The 19,916-nt window shown below is 35.0% G+C and overlaps 2 protein-coding genes across 9 annotated transcripts in view; one reads left to right on the top strand and one right to left on the bottom strand.

Moving 5' to 3' along the window:
* Positions 1–2,042, top strand: part of IMMP1L (inner mitochondrial membrane peptidase subunit 1) — a 77,332-nt gene extending 75,290 nt beyond the window's left edge. For all 8 annotated transcript variants that reach the window (XM_008955880.5, XM_008955879.5, XM_008955878.5 and 5 more), the window contains 2 exons: positions 874–984; positions 1,875–2,042. In XM_008955880.5, the coding sequence (XP_008954128.1) occupies positions 874–984; positions 1,875–1,943 (180 nt within the window). In that variant the 3' untranslated portion in view covers positions 1,944–2,042. The remainder of the gene's footprint in view (positions 1–873; positions 985–1,874) is intronic.
* Positions 1,201–19,916, bottom strand: part of DNAJC24 (DnaJ heat shock protein family (Hsp40) member C24) — a 63,430-nt gene continuing 44,714 nt past the window's right edge. Inside the window, exons 3-5 of the mRNA XM_003830417.4 lie at positions 19,498–19,636; positions 8,094–8,162; positions 1,201–4,170 (exon numbers count right to left, since the gene is read on the bottom strand). Coding sequence (XP_003830465.1) covers positions 4,040–4,170; positions 8,094–8,162; positions 19,498–19,636 — 339 coding nt within the window. The 3' untranslated portion in view covers positions 1,201–4,039. The remainder of the gene's footprint in view (positions 4,171–8,093; positions 8,163–19,497; positions 19,637–19,916) is intronic.

Below are 19,916 nucleotides of genomic sequence, written 5' to 3'. Positions count from 1 at the left end.
TAAAAACTTTTAAAAAGCAATTTTAAAGATTGTTGCTGGAAAGTAAGTTTTTTAGTTTACATTGAACAGAAATAGGCAAATGTCTCATATTGCAGGTGGCTTAAAAAAAACAATGTATTCTGTTCTAAATATGCTTATGATTGTCACTGAGTAAAAATCTTGTTATTTACCAGTTTATACATAGAACATTATAGGAGATAGTCTTTTCATTTAGGAGAAGGTCACCATCATTAATTTTACAACTGATGATTTTATAATAGGTCCTTCTGGTTCTTCATGGTCATTATTGAAGTATAATGCATTGAAGATATGGCCTGTACAAAGGCAGAACAGGGATGTTAATTAGAATTCTGACAAGCCTACTCCAATAAAATGATGAGATTATTTGTAATTGATGTCACAATCAATTACCATTTAGTTCATCATGAGCATTCTAATAGGTTTGGCTTTGGTATTGGCCCCAGGATGTTGCTGAGTGAGTGGCTGCCCTGCTTATGCTGTTATTGAGACACAAGGGCGCATTTTCAGTCAGCATCCTAATGATCTCTTTTGAAGTCTATTAAATTAATGACCCTGTCACACTGTTTTGATCTCTTATAACCTCAGTTTGGGGTTTGTATAACAAATTAATATTTGGGAACCATATGACAAAAAAAGATAGGTTTTTAAAAAAAAGTTGAAACCTTTGATATTTAGTAAAAGTTACTTTATTGTGCAAGAAATAAAAGCAAAAATGCAATATTAGGATTTGTATCTATTCTATAAAAGAGAGCCTTAGGACATTCCTCCCTACCTCTGAATGACATGCTTTTTAATTATAGTACCCAAATTAGGTTTTATCTTTAAGAGGCTGCATTTCTTCTCTAATTCTAGGTGCCAATGGGTCATGTTTGGTTAGAAGGTGACAATCTACAGAATTCTACAGATTCCAGGTGCTATGGACCTATTCCATATGGACTAATAAGAGGACGAATCTTCTTTAAGGTACCATTTTCTGCTTAAAATGTAAGGTTTATTTTCTGAGCTAGAAAAAAAGTTTCTCTCAAAATGATCTCTGAAATCTTCAAGCTGTCAGTGTACTTAACTGTTGCACCGAATATATTTTTTGAACCTGTTGGCCGTAACTTAATAGCCATATGCAAACCTATTCCCCCATTGCCCCTGCTCCCATAGAGATAATAAAATCCAAACTACTTTAGCTATAGTCTAAGAAAACTTTAATTTGAATTTCCAAAAGTTCAGTTCTCTCTTGTACAACTCTTAAAACCATGTTCACATCCTGCCCAGGGCATATTTTAATAAGCATGTGCAGAAGAACAGTCTAGATTCAAACTACCTGTAAAGTAGGGATACCCCAGTTGAGTACTGTGAGTCACAGACTTATCGTGAATGTATGATTATTAGGGAAGATTGTTTTCACTGGCCCCTCCTTTTTATCACAATCAGTGAGGAGAAAAACATTCATGAATACATGGAGCTGTTGGATAATTTACAGGATTCTTTACATTTAAAACAGATGCCATATTCAAGTACTTAAACCTAAGCCCCTTTGGTTGAAAGTACACAGTTAACTCTTTTTTGCAAGTAGTAAAAGAAAACACAGACCGTATATTCATACATATTTATTCACACACCACACACATATAATTTCATGTACATTGTTTGAATGTCCCAAACTTTGGAGTTTAAACATATATACACATAAGTTTATGTTCTCAAGTCTTACTTTGATGTAGAAAATTTTATTCTTGATTGATGAGTAAGGAGAAAGTGTTTATCTGGCATAGAGAAAAGGGACGGATAGCAAAAGGGAATATGATGATACTATAACATTACTTTCACTAATTGTCTTCAACCTCATTTTGATTTTACAGATTTGGCCTCTGAGTGATTTTGGATTTTTACGTGCCAGCCCTAATGGCCACAGATTTTCTGATGATTAGTAAGCATTTATTCTTTTGACTTGATTATTGTCTCCTTTTCATGTGAATTTATTACTCCCGTTGAAACCGTGTACTTACCAATAAACTATTTGCTATTCAGTTTTAGTTGTTTTTAATTGTTAAATGTAAAGAATATTCAACACACATTCTGCCAAGTTCTGTTAGTTCAAAATATATGGATAAAAATGTAACCCAAAAAAGTCATCTAAATTTTATGATACAAAAATATTGTGGGAGGGGGAACCTGGATGACTACCTCACTTTTGAATTCTTGTTCTTATAGGTATAATGAAACTAATCTATTCTTCTTAAATATACCTCATACTTTAGCAGCTACATTTACAAGTCAGAGTAGTAACTATTCGTATTTATAAGTTCAACCTGACAATGCCAGGTTTGATAAAAAGCTGCTAGTCTACATGCTCAGCCCACTCATTTGAAATTAAGTAAAAATGTTTCTATAGGATCCCTTAAAGTTCTTTAAATGAGTTCTGACTTTTACTGTACACAAAATATTAAATACATAGAAAAATGCATCTTTAAGGCATATGCCATCTGTAGTTGGCTATAGTCAATAATACTTTATAAAAGTTCATTTCAGCATAGCAGCAGTGCAATGGCTCTGTCTTCATAAATATAGGCATTAATACTATATCTTTTTTTATTTATTTTATTTTATTTTTGAGACAGAATCTTGCTCTCTGTAGCCCAGGCTGCAGTGCAGTGGCACAACCTCAGCTCACTCTGCCTCCTGGGTTCAAGTGATTCTTGTGCCTCAGCCTCCCAAGTAGCTGGGACCACAGGCAGACACCAACGTGACTGGCTAATTTTTAAAAAAATTATTTTTAGTAGATATGGGGTTTCACCATGTTGGCCAGGGTGGTCTTGAACTCCTGACCAAAGGTGATCCGCCTGCCTTAGTGTCCCAAAGTGCTGGGATTACAGATGTGAGCCACCATGCCTGGCCCCAATATTATATCAACACTCCAAAATAAAAGGGGAAATAATGCACCAACTTCCAAGTCATTATTTTTAAAAAAGCTTCTGGCCGGGCATGGTGGCTCACGCCTGCAATCCCAGCACTTTGGGAGGTTGAGGTGGGCGGATCATTTGAGGCCAGGAGTTCAAGACCAGCCTAGCCAACATGATGAAGTCCCATCTCTATTAACAAAACTTGGGCCAGGCACGGTGGCTCAAACCTGTAATCCTAGCACTTTGGGAGGTCGAGGCAGGTGGATCACCTGAGGTCAGGAGTTTGAGACCAGCCTGGCCAACATGGTGGAACCCCATCTCTACTAAGAATACAAAAATTAGCTGGGCATGGTGGTGGGCACGTGTAATCCCAGCTATTCGGGAGGCTGAGGCTGGAGAATCACTTGAACCCAGGAGACGGAGGTTACAGCGACCTGAGATCATGGCACTGCACTCCAGCTGGTGCGACAGAGTGAGACTCTGTCTTAGAAAAAAGAAATTAAAATTAAAAGCTTCCATTTCCTAAATTACATTTAAATTTGAAGATGGCAGTGTTTACAAGCTTTGGAAATACAGGACCAAGATTGGAGGCAACACTTTCTACAGTTGCCACTTTGTCTTTATTAACTTTGAAATAACCTTATGAATATCCATAACCAGCCTTCCTTATGGAAGAACTGGCCTCACATTATTCACAAAGATTCTAGGTATACAACAGCCCCATAACTTTAGCAACTAGAAACGTTATCGGTTAGACCAGAAACTTAGTAACTATAAAGGAATATGATGATACTGTTACCCACTGAAAAGAGGAGACATGCTCATATTAAGAAAATTCTTATTTTGTGTCATGGAAAAAAATGACATAATAAAGTTCTCAGATGGGAATTCACCAAATATAATCAAATCTATTTTTGTGACAACTTGTAAATATAAATTATAAATACAAATAAATAATTATATTCATTCTCTATTAATCTGAGGTGGTCTCTGCTTGATAATTGTATATTTTCTTTGCAAATAATAGGGCTGACAAATAATCCATTTCCTTGAATGGACAAAGCTCAACGGCTTCTCATCATGTCTCAATACCACAGTTAAAGCATTTCAAGTTGTGAACAATTTTAGTTATAATGAAGGAGTTCTATAATTAGTGAACATGTATCACAAGAAATCAGGCTAACTTCTTCCGCTTCATCCTTGGAAACACTGTATTTTCCACCACATCTGCAACTCAGATAAAAAGAGTGATCACCTGCAAAAGAAAACGAAATAATCTTTCAAAGACTTGTAAGTAACTACCTCACTAATACCCTTAAAAGGTGCAGAGTTTATTCCATAGGAATTGTAAAACAAAACAAAGAAGCTCAGTAAAGATAAAATGTATTTAAAGGAGAACTGGATTTCTTGAAAGGGGCAGTGTTTCTAAAAATTATCTACCAAAGAATCTTTCTCTGTAGAGGAGATGGGTTGAAGCTATGAATTAAAAGTCCAAGGATTTTGGGAGGAGAGGGCATGCTCAGAAGTAACCCATGAAACTTATTTGAAGTTTTATGTTTTCTTAAAATTCATATAAATTTTACATTCTTTTCAACAATGTATTTGTCTAAAATATTACAGTGAAGGAAAAGAAAAACAGCCCTACCTGTCTCACTGTTAGGGAGGATGATGCTTTTGCCTGAAGTCTATCCTTTAGAGAAAGCCAGACTATTTATCAAATGCAACATCTGGATACTTTCTCTTCTAGTGTCACACTATTTCAAGAATCTTGACTTAAGTCTATAAACACAACACCATGTTGTTGTTTTTTAATCCTATGGGGGTATGTGTGTGTGTGTTTGATGTTTACAAATGATACATGAACCAACAAGATGCTGAAGTGAGATGCCCAAAGGAGGCAATACGGTGCAATACTTAGGCTCCTGATCGTGGAAATTTTAAGTGTGTCATTTTCCTGGGAAGTTGAAATGCTTGTGCCCTTTGACTTAAAGAATCTCTGATCCATTGGTCATTCCATTTTACTGTCTCTGAGAAGTAACTGTCAAAGGAAAATAACTTATCAATCACATTATTTTACCACCATCATAATTGATTATTACATAAATAAGTCTCAAAGGACTCATGATTTCATACAATCAAATATCTTCATTCGATTATCAAATTTGATTAATACTTAGATCGCATCATATGTAGTTTAAAAAAGAAAAATTCCACTGCCTTGTACCTGCTCTCTTATCAAGTTCAGCCTTGGAAAAACTGGCAATTAAATAAGCTAACTTTATGTGTTTTTTTTTTTTTAATCAGTAAGGAAAATGAATTCATTCACCTAATCCAGCTTTTTATTCTTTACCACAATGCCTTTGTTCTCCATACAGAAAAATGATTTAATCTTGAATTCCAAATGCAAACATCTTCCCTGTCTAAGCCAACATCTATGTACTACAGCATGTTCTGAAAGTGAATTTTTTTATTATTAAATTGTCTAAAAAGATACATATTCTAACCATTGATTTTCCTAAGCTAAATCTCCCCCTACCCCCTTGTTTTTTTACTACCTCAGTGAACCCTGAAAAACAATTTGAGTTGACATGTTCTTGGTAAATGACACAGAGGACACCATGGGCTACTGTGGAGTTTTGTCATAGATGACTCCAAATGTTAATGCTCACTAAAAATTCACATCTTGTAAAAGTTCTGCTTATATTATTATTATACCATCAATCTTTTAACCAGGTGATAACTTTTACAGAAATCATCATTTTAAATACTCTGAATGAAGGCCAACAAAATGACCAAGGCATATAACAGACTAACTGTAAGGGCAAAGATTAGCTTCAATATCTGAACAACTCACATATGCCTTTTAAGCATAATAAAATGCATCATTTCATACTGCCCTTTGATCAGGCAACCAACAATTTGGCTATGTCTATCCTGTAGGGTTTCATGAACTTTTCTCCTGTTCTGGATCTTCACTTTCCATAGCTATTCTGAAAATGATCCTAAAGGGATCTTCAAACAAATTTTTCCTTTCCTAGTTGATCACACTTTTTATTTAATTTCATCTGCCAAAATTGCTCTTTTTAATTGGAAAAAAAATTTAGCTCAAAACTTCCATGATTCGTTTTTAAGTACTTCTACAAGAATAATGGTTTCATGTAGCTCTTGCTCAGTATTTTCTCTCATTAAGATAAGAATTATTTCCATCTTTAGTTATGAAAACCTAAGCGTCTAAGGGCGTCCTATACTTTTAAGATTAACTGTATTGGCTATGGATGGGATTCTTCTATATCTTCTTTATTGTCAAATTTACTTTAGGGAGTTCCAGGGGCAATAATACATTGATGATAACGCTTGATGATTTTTTGTTGTACATTTCCTTCCATATGTTAGCATTTTCACTTGTATCAGAAAGTCCATGTATTTATTGACCGGACAGATGCTTAAGCCATATTGTTTCTTCCTTTTCTTTTTAAAAAAAAATATATAATATACTTCTAATCTTTCTTGTAGAGATGCGGTCTTGCTATGCTTGTTTTTTTTTTTTTTTAATTTTTTTTTTTTTCCTATTCTCACAATCTGTTCTCACAGTCTTCCTATGTTGCCCAGGCTGGTCTCAAACTCCTGACCTCTGCGATTCTCCAAACTCAGCCTCCCAAAGTGCTGGGATTCCAGGCTTCCAGCCCGTATTCTCATTTAAAATTAAGATCTTAACATTATATTGTTATATATTTAAAAGGTAAAAAAAAATTTATAAAAACCAGTTTTCACTATTTTCACACTGTCATAAACAAAATATATTACCCATATCGACTATAGCAAGAACTAATTTATTAAGACATTAAACACATACAAACATACATATACATACCAATAGATAAGGAGACAAACTATATTTTCAAAACATATTTAGTCTCCTTGAAGTTTGTGTATTTGGCAAAAAATAAAAAGTATATGTGTGTATATATACATATGTGCATATATTTTTTTTAATTGGGCAAGTCTTCCTGATAAATGACATATTCTAGAGTGTCCCTTCCACACACCAGCAGTGAAAATTCTGTATCACTAGTGTATTGTTTTCACAGTATTTCTTCGTGTTTACTCTGATGAGACTGTCACCACCACTAAGAGCCCCAGTTACACAAAACCTCAACTTTTCCAATTATTCACTGAATTTCTACTCTAGGATTTCACTTGAGGGGTTGGGGACAGAATGGCCCCAGAGGCAAAGACATGATTCCCTTTCTAAGTTAATATGGCTTGTGACCCATGTCTTAGGGGCACTAAGTTAAGAATTTGCCATTTAAAAAGTAAATTTGGTTTCAGATGGCTCTGTTTTTGTCTTCTACCCACCCACACTCATTAGTAGATTTTTATAAACCTGGAGGGAATTTGTACTCATGCTGAACAATAAGGTTAAAAGGTTAAGCATATATAAAGATTCTAGGAAATAGTAAGATTTTCTTCATTTGCCCAGAGAAACAAGTAAGTATGGTACTCATGGCTTCTGTTTAGTAAAGTGTGTTTCCCAATGTAATGATGTCTAACCAGAACAATTCAAGGAACCATCAGAAGAATAGGGAAACTACATTGAATTTAAGTTCTAAAATTTTAATAACAGAAAAGCAAAAAAGACATGACTTCATGTTGCATCAAGGGAAATGGCAGATATTCTTTTCTTCTTACAAGACAATCAGTATGTGAGCGTTAAAAAAAAAAAAAAAATCAAGCCTCTTAAAAGCCCTGTCCTGACAGTTTATGATTTTATATAAAGGGAAAATAAAAATTCTAATAGGAATTCATCTTGTCAACATTAAAAGGAACGGAAAAAAAAAACTATCTTGTTTGACATTATTTACCATACTACAATACTACATAGACAGTAATGCAAAAACTAAAGTAAAAAACACAACAAAAAAACTCTTATGAAACTTTATGTTCCTAACATCTAATTAGAATATAAAAATAACTGGAAATGAGTCATATAGGAGGACATCAGTCAATAAATAAAGTTTAGAATTAAGAAGAAATACTCCAGACAGAAACACTTACCACATATATATAGAAAGCCACACTATTATTTCTTTTTAAGATTTCCAAATATCCAATGAGTTTTTTTCTTATAGAAAATTCCTTTTTTTTTAAATGTTGTCAAGAGAAAAAAAAAATTCCAACCTTCATTCCAAGACATTTCTTCAAGATATACTTGAGCATCTACTGGTCCTACATTTCTTAGATCATCTTCTGTAAAACATAAAACATGACACTTAATTGTAAAACATGATACTTTAATTGTAACCTTGAAGAATGCTAAAAAGGCAACACCAGCCTGGCCACTACAATTCTAACTTACCTATCACTTAAAAACTTAGACTAGTACTTTTGACAGCAGTGTTATAGTAACCTGACTTTAGCTGACTGAAAAATCTAGAACATAACATTTCTTATAAATTTTAAGTCAAAATCAATCCCATTTTTCACAACCATGCAACATGGAAAGGCATGAAGTTAATTTTGATGATTCTTTGCAGTCAACTAGTGACTTCTATTTTGTAAGCAGTAGGGAAATGTTTTTTGTTTGTTTGTCTTTTGTCAGATAAACTAGCTAAGAAAGCAGTGTGGACTTAGATAAAAATAACTATCTGAACCTTAGTTATAATATTTTACTAACTTTCTAACATTAGGTGTATTGGTTTGTTCATCTCTAAAACAGCAGTTATCTCTTCTTATCTGCTTCAGGAGGGTTGCTGTTGACCGAATTGTGTCCCCCTCAAATTAATATGTTGAAGCCCTAACCCGTAATTTGACTATTCTTGGACATAGGGCTTTTAGGAGGTAATTAACGTTAAATGGAGTCATAAAAGTGGGGTTCTAATCCAATAGGACTGGTGGCCTTAAAGGGAAGGGATTAGAGAGCGATCTCTTTCCACACGCACCCACACATAAAGGAAGGAGCATATGAAGGCACAGCAAGAAGGAGGCTGTCTGCAAGCCAGGAAAAGAGCCCTCATCAGAAACCGAGTCAACCAGCACCTTGATCTTGGACTTGTTAGCCTCCAGAACTGTAAGAAATACATTTTGTTTATGCCACCTAGTCTATGGTATTTTGTTATGGCAGCTGAAGCAGACTAATAGAAAGCTGTTCTCCATATCAAATGAGATCAGACTAAAAGTGCTTTAAAAAATAATGCTCTATCCAAATGTAAAAGCCTATTAATCATTTTACATTTGATTGTTTGCAAGAGATTAAGTAACTTAATACTTATTTCAGTATTTCAATAACCCCACAACACAAATGTATTGTGTTGATGTTCCATTGCTGTTTCCTGGTCCAAAGTTTTTGCTGCAGATGGAAGGTCCAAGGAAGCCTGGAATTCCACCTAAGCTTTGTAACAGGAGCATCTACTCTCTTGCTTAAAACAAGTGTTCTTTGGGTCAAAGATGGCAACCAAAGATGGGAAGCATTTGTCTTTGTTTTAAAAGGCATGTTATATTTCCTGTATGCTTGTATTGTTCTTCTAGAAGTAAATAAAAAAAAGAAGAAAAAAGAAAAACAAACAAAAAAGAACCCTACTAAAATCCACTCCCCACCCCAATAAAATTTTCTTTAGCTGTCTCACTAGTCTCTTGTTCACCTGCTGAGAATGCTTCCCTTTGTTCTGTGACATGAATGCTCTCAATTTAATTATATTTAGTAACTGCCTGTTCAAAATTTATTAGTGAGTTACATAATTTTAAAATAGATAAAAAGATTATACAATATTGTGAACTCACCATGGTTTTCTATTAAAGTATGTCAGATATTATACCACTTCATATTTACTGGGTACCAGTAGTCTATTAGACTGTCCCTAAAATCCAAAGATAAGGATTTTGCCTAGTGGTCAGAGATAGTTCCTCCATCTCTGTATGTCTACTGGATAGCTTATGCAGAATCTATCTGTATGCTAAGTAATTTCAGAACAAAACAAGTTAATTTCCACATTCTATGTAAAGTACAGTAGGCTATATGCTATTCAGATACTCCTAATTTTAAAAAATTCTTCTAAAATTTTCATGAGTGGGGACAAAAATCTTAATCACATTTTAATTTCTTACTCAGAAGGACCAGGGTTGTTTGCTAGAATTGGGAGATTAAACACTGTTTCAGATGTGAGGAATGGGGGTAATAATTGGCATTTAACAAATCCTATTTAGGGTAAAAACAGGTGTAATAAATTTCTAACAAAGTCACCTGTATTCCAGGGTATCTTATAGACATTTTAAGAAATTTTGAAATCAATCAAAGCAAATCAGACAAGAGAAATAATGACAAGATGAATCAGCTTTCTTAATCTAATCTATCTTGAACACCTGTAATATATTAATTGTACAAAAAGACAACCCATTCATATATATCCATGATGCCATTTTTTATTTAAAAATAATAAATTAGAACTGACTTGCAAATACAACTGCCAATCTACTGGGAAGCTATTGTTCTTCTCACATAGTTACTGTTTCATGTGCAACCCTTTCTATTATTCTACTTACTCAAAAAAGTGGCTTTTTCAGTTTTATTACTATGTTTTCTTCATCCCTATGCAGAGGAACTTTAGAGTAGCCACCTATTTCTTGGTTGAAAAATTAGCTTAGTTAGACCATATCTCATGGTAAATATGAAAAGAGAATACACAAAAATGGTTAGTACCTTGCCCAAGGTCAGAGTTACAAGGATTATATTAAAACATTTTCATATTCTGTGGCTGTCTAAACATCTGTATGTTGACCTGATTATTCAGGACCATGGGCACAAACAGTCCAGGTTCCTGTAGGGATTCTGGTTTCAAAAAACCAGTATCTGACAAAAAAATATAACACACTGTATGATTACCCGTTACACAAAATGTAACTGGCAAAACTACCCTATGATGGTGGGGGAAATGAGAAGTTAGTGGTAACTGGAAGAAGTCATAAGAGGCTTTCCAGGTCAGGCACTGTGGCTCACGCCTGTAATCCCAGCACTCTGGGAGGCCGAGGTGGGTGGATCACCTGAGGTCAGGAGTTCGAGACCAGCCTGACCAATATGGTGAAACCCCATCTCTACTAAAAATACAAAAATTAGCCAGGTGTGGTGGTGTGCGCCTGCAGTCCTAGCTAATAGGGAGGCTGAGACAGGAGAATTGCTTGAACCCAGGAGGCAGAGGTTGCAGTGAGTCGAGATCCCGCCATTGCACTCCAGCCTGGGTGACAGAGCGAGACTCCGTCTCGAAAACAAAAAACAAAAACAAAACCAGAGGCTTTCTGGTTAAATGGGTGTGTTTACTGTGAAAATCCATCAAGCTACACACTTAGATTTATGCACTTCTCTGTATGGATTAAAATTTTTAAAGTTTTAAAGGTAGTGTGTTGAGACTCTTAAGTGGCTACATTTTTAAATAGAAATAAGAAAATAAAAGGAGAAAGAAGAAATTCAAGAAAGTGTATATTCTTTGAAAGGATGGTAATCTAACAATTTCTGAAAAAGGCTAGGGGTGATTAACTTGGGAAAATTGGATCCCTGGAGAACTGTATAATGAGCAGACGTGGTACACACAAGTAAAAGGTGAATCTAAATGTGGGCAGTGGGGGGTGACCAAGATCCTTTGTTGAGAGGCAGGTGTCCAAGGATGGGGCAACAGCAAATTCCCTCTCCTCAAACCCCACTACAATTACAAAGAAGGAGCACAAACAAATCAATGTTTTTTTTTTCTTTTTAAACAATGATCTCTGCTTGTCCACCATTGTGGTTATAATTAAAAAACTTAATTCTTCCCCATCCTCTAAAGTAACTTACAGGAACCCTGTAATTAGCTTTAATAATTGTCTACTAATCAGGCATGGCATTTTCAAAACAGATAAGTTAGTTTTCTTTTGTAGTATTACATATTTTTCTCTTGTAATAAAACATTTTAATAGGTATCTAGAAAAGTAAATCCTATCTCCTAAAGTTCCCCTGTTAACATGACACTACTAAAAGGGTTGAGAAAACATAAACTGATTTAGAGAGTGATTTAATTAAATGAACAGATCCAAGATATTAAATCTGGAATTTTTGATATAGAATGGTAGTAAGCATTTTGAAACAAAATACGGCCATTCGGAAATAAAAAGCATTGTCTGGCATATGGTATACTCTTATAGTGAGTCCAATGATACTAAACGATTCCTGATTCTTTTGAAAGTAAATGGGTTCAACTTTTTCTGAGGTATCTAGGAACATTAAGGTCTGTTCATACCCTGTGCTGTGCTCACAAGCTTAGCCAAATATGGAAACAAGAAAAACTTCCAAATCTATTTACATAAAGAAGTCAGTACATTATAAAGAGAGGTTCTTGAGAAATATAATGTTAAAATCAAATAATGTATGTGCTTACTTGAAAAAGAATCTTTCAACCTTTAGAAGTATAGGCCCTTCTGACCTTGTGTTCTATTGGATTTGTCTGACAACAAGAGGTGAAAGAATTCTGTGGCTCCATTGTCTCAACAGTGGGATCTAAGAAAACACTGGCAGGACTCATCAGAGAGGTTTATGAGCCTGCAATTCAAAGAGATTAAAAGGAAAATCTACGGAGATTCTTTCACACTGAAGAATAACATTAAATAACTATTAGCAGCTTGGTTCAGTAAAGCTTACTAGAGCTCTCGCTGGGTCATTCACAACTTTCTAAAAGAGGAAAGGTTTTTTTTCAGCTCCATTTGGGAATCAATAAATATTTCTTACTTCTTACAAGACAATGGAATTCCTGTCTTTTTGAGCTTCCTCCTAATGATAGTAAAATTTCTAAAACAACTCTTTGTTTCATGCCTAAATAATTACATATCCTAATCCCAGGAAACCTTTTCTATCTGTAGTTACAATTTTAAAAATAAAGTAAAAATAAAAAATAAATAACAGCAACAAAAAGCTGCAGGGGAGAGGAATTTAACTTTATTCATTATGGCCAAGATATTTTGAAGTCTCATTCAACCCCATCTGGCCAAAAGATCAAGTCCACCTGCAGCTCTGTCCATAATATTCATGTGCGGCAATGCCATGTTATTCACATGATCATCACATCCCCACGATGCTCTCATTTAGCAATTAGTCCACTGTGTTTATGTTTATGTCATTTCAAATGTTTAAAGTTTATTTCAAACTTAAAGACACTGGTGTGTAAGTTAAAAATAAACAACAGTTTTTCCTTTAGGTCTAATTCAGTATCTTGCTCTCTTAAAACCAAGTAATTTAATTTTAAACCATCACCTCATTCTTAAAGAACACTTCACTATACATAATTACATTTTTTATGTGGGAAGTAACTTGAACATAATCAGTTTCCTTGTCTTTAACATGCCTCTGCTCTTGAAAAATTCTCTACCTTGATAAGAGATTGAGAAACAGGCAACATTTAATTGGAAGCCTGTTCTTTAAGTCATAAACCCTATAATCCTTTCCCAGATGAAACTGAAGAGTCATTATTACAAGGCTTTCCACACTGAAGAAAAACTACAAACTTGGAACCTGATTATGAACTTGAATAACTGTGGAGCTTTTATAAACTGTAGGTAAACCCAGTGCTCACTGAAGGTACCAAATGAAACCCACAAACTGATTTCCTTCTGCTTCACTATAAAACAGGTAAAACAGCAGCAGAAGTAGGCCTGGTATCTTGTTCTGACCCTCAAATATCCCTCGTACGTGACTATCTGGAACTACAAATAGTAGATTGTACACAACTCATACAAAATAGTGATTGAGAAAAAATGGCTTTGAATTCCCCCCCGATCAACTACTTTATGTGACCTTAGTCAAAATAGTAAACCTGAAAAACAGATATTCTCTGATAAACAGGTATTAATATCTTCCTCACAAGGCTGTTAAACAATGTTTAAAGTTCTACCACAGTTCTAGTGCTTAATAAAAATCACAGTTATTTTTAAACTGCTGTTATCTCTCACTGTTTGTGTTGAGCTATCTATACCAGACCATAAGAAAATGACTAAAAACCAATCCATTATTAGTAGGAGAAAAATACCTCAAGTACCACAGTGCAGGAAGGCAGCAACTCTTGACTTTGGATTTATAAGTGTTGAAGTCTGATGTACTCTGCTATTGTAGGTCCCAATAAAACAGACCTACAATTCTGTGTCTTTAGTTCAGAGAGCACAAATTAGATGGATTAGAATACCAGAAGGCTCTGGTGGGTGGTGGGAAGTTGGGAGTAGGGGAGATGGAAGGACCTAAGTTGAACCTTGAACAAAGAATAAGAATCAGAACAGGAGGATGGTTCTGATTAATAACAAGCAGTATAAACAGACGTGTGTCTGGGAGCCTCTAAATGGGCCAGGGGATAAAATTCACATTAGGTTTGAAATAGGTAATAAGTCGGAAAAAGTAGCAGGGACAAGCCTAAAAGCTTCTGTCCCATTTAAATTCCAGGTGAATGGGTAGGTGTTATTTTGGGAGGGTATAGAGTTATAAATGTTCTTAAATAGAGGCATGAGAATAAAGAAAGCTGCTAGATCAATCAAAATGTAAAGTACTGTGGGAGAAGGCAGCAATAGAGAATGGAAGGCCAATTAGTGGCTATGGAAATAATCTGGGTATGTTTTATAATCTGGGGATGGACTACCGTGGTAGTTGTGAGAATAAAAGCTCACACAGGGGAAACAACATTAAAAAAGAACAAATGTCAACTGGCATTTCTGATTCATTGACTGTAAATGGAGCAAAGTAGAAGTAAGCAGAGTGTAATATGAAACCAAGGTTGAGGAAAAAATAAGAAAGGTGACTCGGTCAGTCTTGATTTTGGACCCACTGATTTCAATTGGGTCAAGTAACCAAGTGGAAAGTTGGGAGAGCGGTTAAAGTTGGAAACAAAAACTTCCTAAAATCTTAGACTGCTCCATTATTAAATCAGAACTACCAAGTCTGTTCAAGTGTCCCAGAATTATAACTGTAATCTTGCCCATAGGTCTCTATAGCATTATTTGAAGGTAGCCAAATTTTTACTCAAAACCAATGAGAAATGATCCTAAAATACATTTTCATTGCACAGTTATTTGCATTCAAGTAAAAGTAGCAAGTAATGTGAGTAGTCATCTTGCAACAAGTAAGTTGGGGCGAGGCAACCTGCACAGAAAGTTTTATCTATACTGTCTTCTCCCACTCAAGATAAAGCCAGTCCCCAACTGTCAAGATGGATTTTCTGCATCATTTCACATACTTACTTTTCTCAGAAACGGTCACCAAAAAAACATACCCCCGATGTTTATCTTCCAAGTTTTACCTGAAGCAAATTTTTACAACTAATTTTGAAATTCCTAAAATCAAATGGAAATATTGTGACCATAAATGGACCCTAATCTCACTAATTCAAGTATTTTGTAAGGGTCAGCTTTAGGACATAATTACACAAATATCTACTGGCCTTAAGTTATTATTCCTAACAGTTAACCAAAATTTATATTATCTACATATTTCCCTCTTATGGAGTTTCTATAACATTACCATTCTTTTCAGGAAGGATTCTTATTTTGAGTTTAAGAAATTACATGTTGATTTATCTGATACTTGTTGGTGGGGTTTTAAGGTATGTTCCTCATTTGTTTTAAGATTTGCTTGTCTTTCATTCCATTTATTTGCTTCCATTTATTTGCTTATCTTCCCAAATATTTATCCTAATAAAGGGATGGAGCAAATTGTGTAATACAAACCAGAAATGACCTCTTGTATCTACCTAAGCAGAGTAGCTGATTAGCTTTGAGCAAAGGCACACTCACTTTACAGTATCTGGCCCAACCTCCTCTGAGCCATGCTGTTTTGGGTATCCAATTATGTATAGTGAAGGTTCTACCTTACCAAAATAATTCACTAACAGAGTAGCTAAGATATATCTTAATATAAAATAATGTATCAGCAAGGATTCCAAACACAATCTATTCTTTTAAACATTATTTAATATGATTAAATGTATTTCAAGGTTTGCTACTCTTCAGATCACAGAGAAGTACTTAACTCATAAGCTGTGTCACTCTATAGAGCCACTAAGACATCAGAGATCTGTGACTTTCACATTACAAAGCTATTGAATCATGACAACTGTTATTTTCCTATGATATACTTCTGATGTGTTTTTAATGTGCTTAATATATAAGGACAACTCCCCACAAGATTTATAAAGGCAACAAAATCTACTCAACAGGTATTATTCATGTGAACATTTTATAAATCCTGAAAGGGTTTTCCAAAGTGCTACCTAAACAGTAGGTCAATCTCTATTTAAAATTGAAATGCAAAGCCTAATCTTGAAAAACTACATGCCTTTCAGGGGAACACTAGAAGCAGCCTTTGGAGGCATCCTCAGAAACAATAAGTTTAATATGCCAACTAGAACTAATTGATTAAATTCAGAGTTAACATTGCTTTCAAAATGTATAATCTCTGGGAACTAATTATTACTCATTCTTTTCTTAAATTTACTTTTCTTCAGCCTGGCCAACATTGCTCTAAAATGTCAACTAAGCATATAGAAGTAGGAATGAAGGAGAAAAAAACATACATGCAGTACTTTGGGTTATCTGCCCTGGAGTTATTACTTTTTCTTTATTGGAAAGAACACATATGATCATTTCTTTTGAGAAGCAAAGAAATATGGATGTCAAGTGTCCCTTTAAATTATCTTTTAGATAAATATATGGCTGTGGCAATATTGATGAGGCTTTCCTTAAGACAGAGCACCAACATGGAGCTATGAAACACGAGAAAGCATTCAAGACCAGCCAATAAAGCATTTCCTACCTCCTTCCCAAGTACTAGAGAGCTCAATTTTATTTTATACTGCAAGTTAATGGTGGGCAGGAAACAAACATATTTAAAGCACACCCCTATGAAAAGAAAGGTTTACAATGAATTATCACCACATGTAAAAAGAGTTCTGTATAACAAAGCTATTTCCATGTCCCCAGGGGGTGACCCAGAAAAAAAGAGTGCTTTGACCTGGTTATAACAAACTCTCTCTCTCGGTAACCTATCCTGGTCTTTAACAAATTATTACTCTCAAAGGTTTTCCTTCTAGCAAACCTAAATCCTCACTTTCAGAGACGTTCAAGTTCATTTCCTTTTTTTGAGGAGCCATTTTACTGAAGCTGAGTCCAGAAGAAAAAATTAATAACGGTATTCAAAAGAAATAACAATATGAAAGTAGGTTTATTGTAAGAGTTTTTAAAAATAGCTCTGGTATGAAAGGCTTAAAAATAGCAAGTTATATTTGGATACTCTTCTTACCTAAACAGTATGTCAATCTCCATTTAAAATTGAAACAAAGTAGTGTCAGTATTTGGAGACTCTGGTAAAAGAGGCATTACTTAGTACTTAAATCTGAGGTACTAAAGTGTCATGAAAAGCTGTCCTTCTAGAACAGCTAAATTCAGTAATATGCTGCCTGAAAAACTTGCAGAGCAAACTGATATTGTATAAATTCCAAACTATTTATCTGAATCATGAATCAGGTCCAACTCTCACAGTATTTACTTTGTCTAAACTTCATTGTGACTTCATCTATGACCTACAGGAGTACCCTGTGACACAGTAGGCCACAGGTGCTTCCATTAAGAGCTTAAAAGTAGGACTCAAAGCTCAAAAGAAATCCGCAGTTCCAAGGACCTTTCGAAGACAAAGAAAAAGGCATGAATATGTTGATTATTTGTCTTCTGACATCTCTCAAATCTTTCTTCATGCAATTCTATGCTAACTTTTAACCTGGTTTCCTATTTCTTTTGGTTTCTGGCCTACCCCACCCTGTAGCTTCTTGAGAAAATATTTTTATGATTCCTGATCCCTCCCTACCTCTTTAGAGAGCAGGCTTCTAGTCAACTTCACTAATATGTTCTTAATAGTACACAGGCTGTGGAGTGGCAAAAATGTAGAGCAACATTGAAAGTATATACCCTATACTCTTTAGGGTACAATGTTGTGTGAATTATTCTTATCTCAAGCAAACTGGCATCCTATATAGTAGAGACTAGTAAAGATGTGCAAAAACACCTGAAAGAATCATCATCTTCAGTAGAGCGTAGTGGCTTTAGGAATGTAGATTTCTTCTAACACAAAACACATTCATGTGCATTAGTTTCAATTCTTTCATAGAAATTATGTGAACCAAGGTTAAAAAGATACACCAACGGGTAGAACTTATCATGAAACGAAGCCACTTCTACATTCTTTTGCAAAAAGTACAAACATGTTTAAAAAATAAATACATTAGACAGATGCTCATTATGCACCCAGCAAAAGCAGAACCCAATATTCAAGCCATTTTTGAAAATTAACCTTTGCTTTGAAAAGCAAAGGTACACCCATCAGGTTCTTAATATTTAAGAAAAAAATAAGCTCATCAGTCTTTTAAAAAGTAGTAAAGCCTTTGAGCTGATTAGTACTATAAATAAGTCACTCTTATAAACAAATACTCCAGTACATAAACAGTTCAAGTCTTTCCACACAGAAGTATCACACAGCCTATAAGAAACCTTAATTTTCTTGGTAGAAATCCCTCTGAAAATAAATAGGGATGTCTTGCAAATGTCACTGGCTTCATCTTATAATGCTGTGTTTTAAAAATAAAGGCTTGCTTCTCAAATCAAATTTTCATAACCTTAGTACTAACAAAGCCTCAAAATCATTTTGTGAGGTCTGATGGTGTGCCATTGTAGGGCATGGGAGGGGATTCAATAAACGACTACGAGACAGCTTTTATCAACACATCCCAGTCAATGCTGAGCCTGATATGCTATTGGAGAGAGCGACTGAGTGTTTTCCCCACAGGCTGTAACTGATTATTGACTCCTCCCATTAGCATGTGGGGTGCATATTGAAGGTTCAAACACAAGACTGAGGGACTCCTGTCCCTAGGCCAGTGCTGAAAGACAGCCTATCACTTCGTGTAACTGCAGTCCATGTGTGACAAACCTGACCTACATTTCCCTCTTTCTTTCTCATAACAGCTTGTCACTGTTTTAAAAAGCTATTTTCTAAAAAGCATAAAAGAAATGACTTTTAAAATTGCTTAGGTAATGTGCATTCCTAAAATATCATTTATACCAATCACAAGGAATAGTTTATCATGAAGATAATCATGAAACCAGCCTAAAATGAGCTCAAAGACAGCAGAGTGCTTTATGATGTCATCTGATATATAGTATCTTCATTTGGATTGTCATTTATACTGTATAGTCTTAAAAGTACAATTAAAATGTTAATCCATATTTATTTTAATAAAAAGTTTTTAAACATATAAAGCATATTAGTTAGTAATGTGTAATTAAACATTTTTCAAATGTTATAAAAAGTAGCTTTCAAGGCTTCACAAGAAGCCACATCCTAGTAGTTTTGTTAACTTCTCAATGGATACACAATAGTCACTGCTAAGAATAGGGCATAATTAAAAACAGTGATGGAGGGGAGGAATAAAGGCAACAATAACACTTGGTGCAAATGCTGGAAAATGCTCCCCAGGAATGGCTGCAGAGTGTGCTTCTAAGAGTTGCCGATGTGCTGTGGCTCCTCAACACAAGCACCTACCACACCGCTGCAGGTCATACTCTCTTTTTGTCTCTTCATTTCCTAGAATTTTCCATGCTTGATCAATTTCGATGAACTTCTGTACACATTCCTCCACTGTTCCTGCTGGTACATCTGTACTTTGTTTATCTGGATGATACTGCCAATCAAAAAGAAGGGTGCGGGGGGTGAGTAGAGAGAGCTGAGTGGGGTTAGATTTTAAAAAATTGTAAATCTGAGCTTTAGTTAAGAAGGTAATGAGAAGATGAAAACCAAATGCCAAGGCAATGAGACAACAGTGTTGGGCACAGGAGACAACTGCCAGGTTAATTAGACCACTGGACTAGCTATAAATCCACCAGTGACATGATCTGTCACAACGTGCAAAGACAGCATTTTCTGGATAATTTGTTCATGGAATCCTTGGTCTCATGGACAAT

The sequence above is a fragment of the Pan paniscus genome, chromosome 9 (genome assembly GCF_029289425.2).
Source record: "Pan paniscus chromosome 9, NHGRI_mPanPan1-v2.0_pri, whole genome shotgun sequence".
In the NCBI taxonomy this organism is placed as follows: Eukaryota; Metazoa; Chordata; class Mammalia; order Primates; family Hominidae; genus Pan; species Pan paniscus.
Note: the sequence above shows the minus strand (reverse complement) of the source record. Positions and strands in the feature narration are given on the sequence as shown.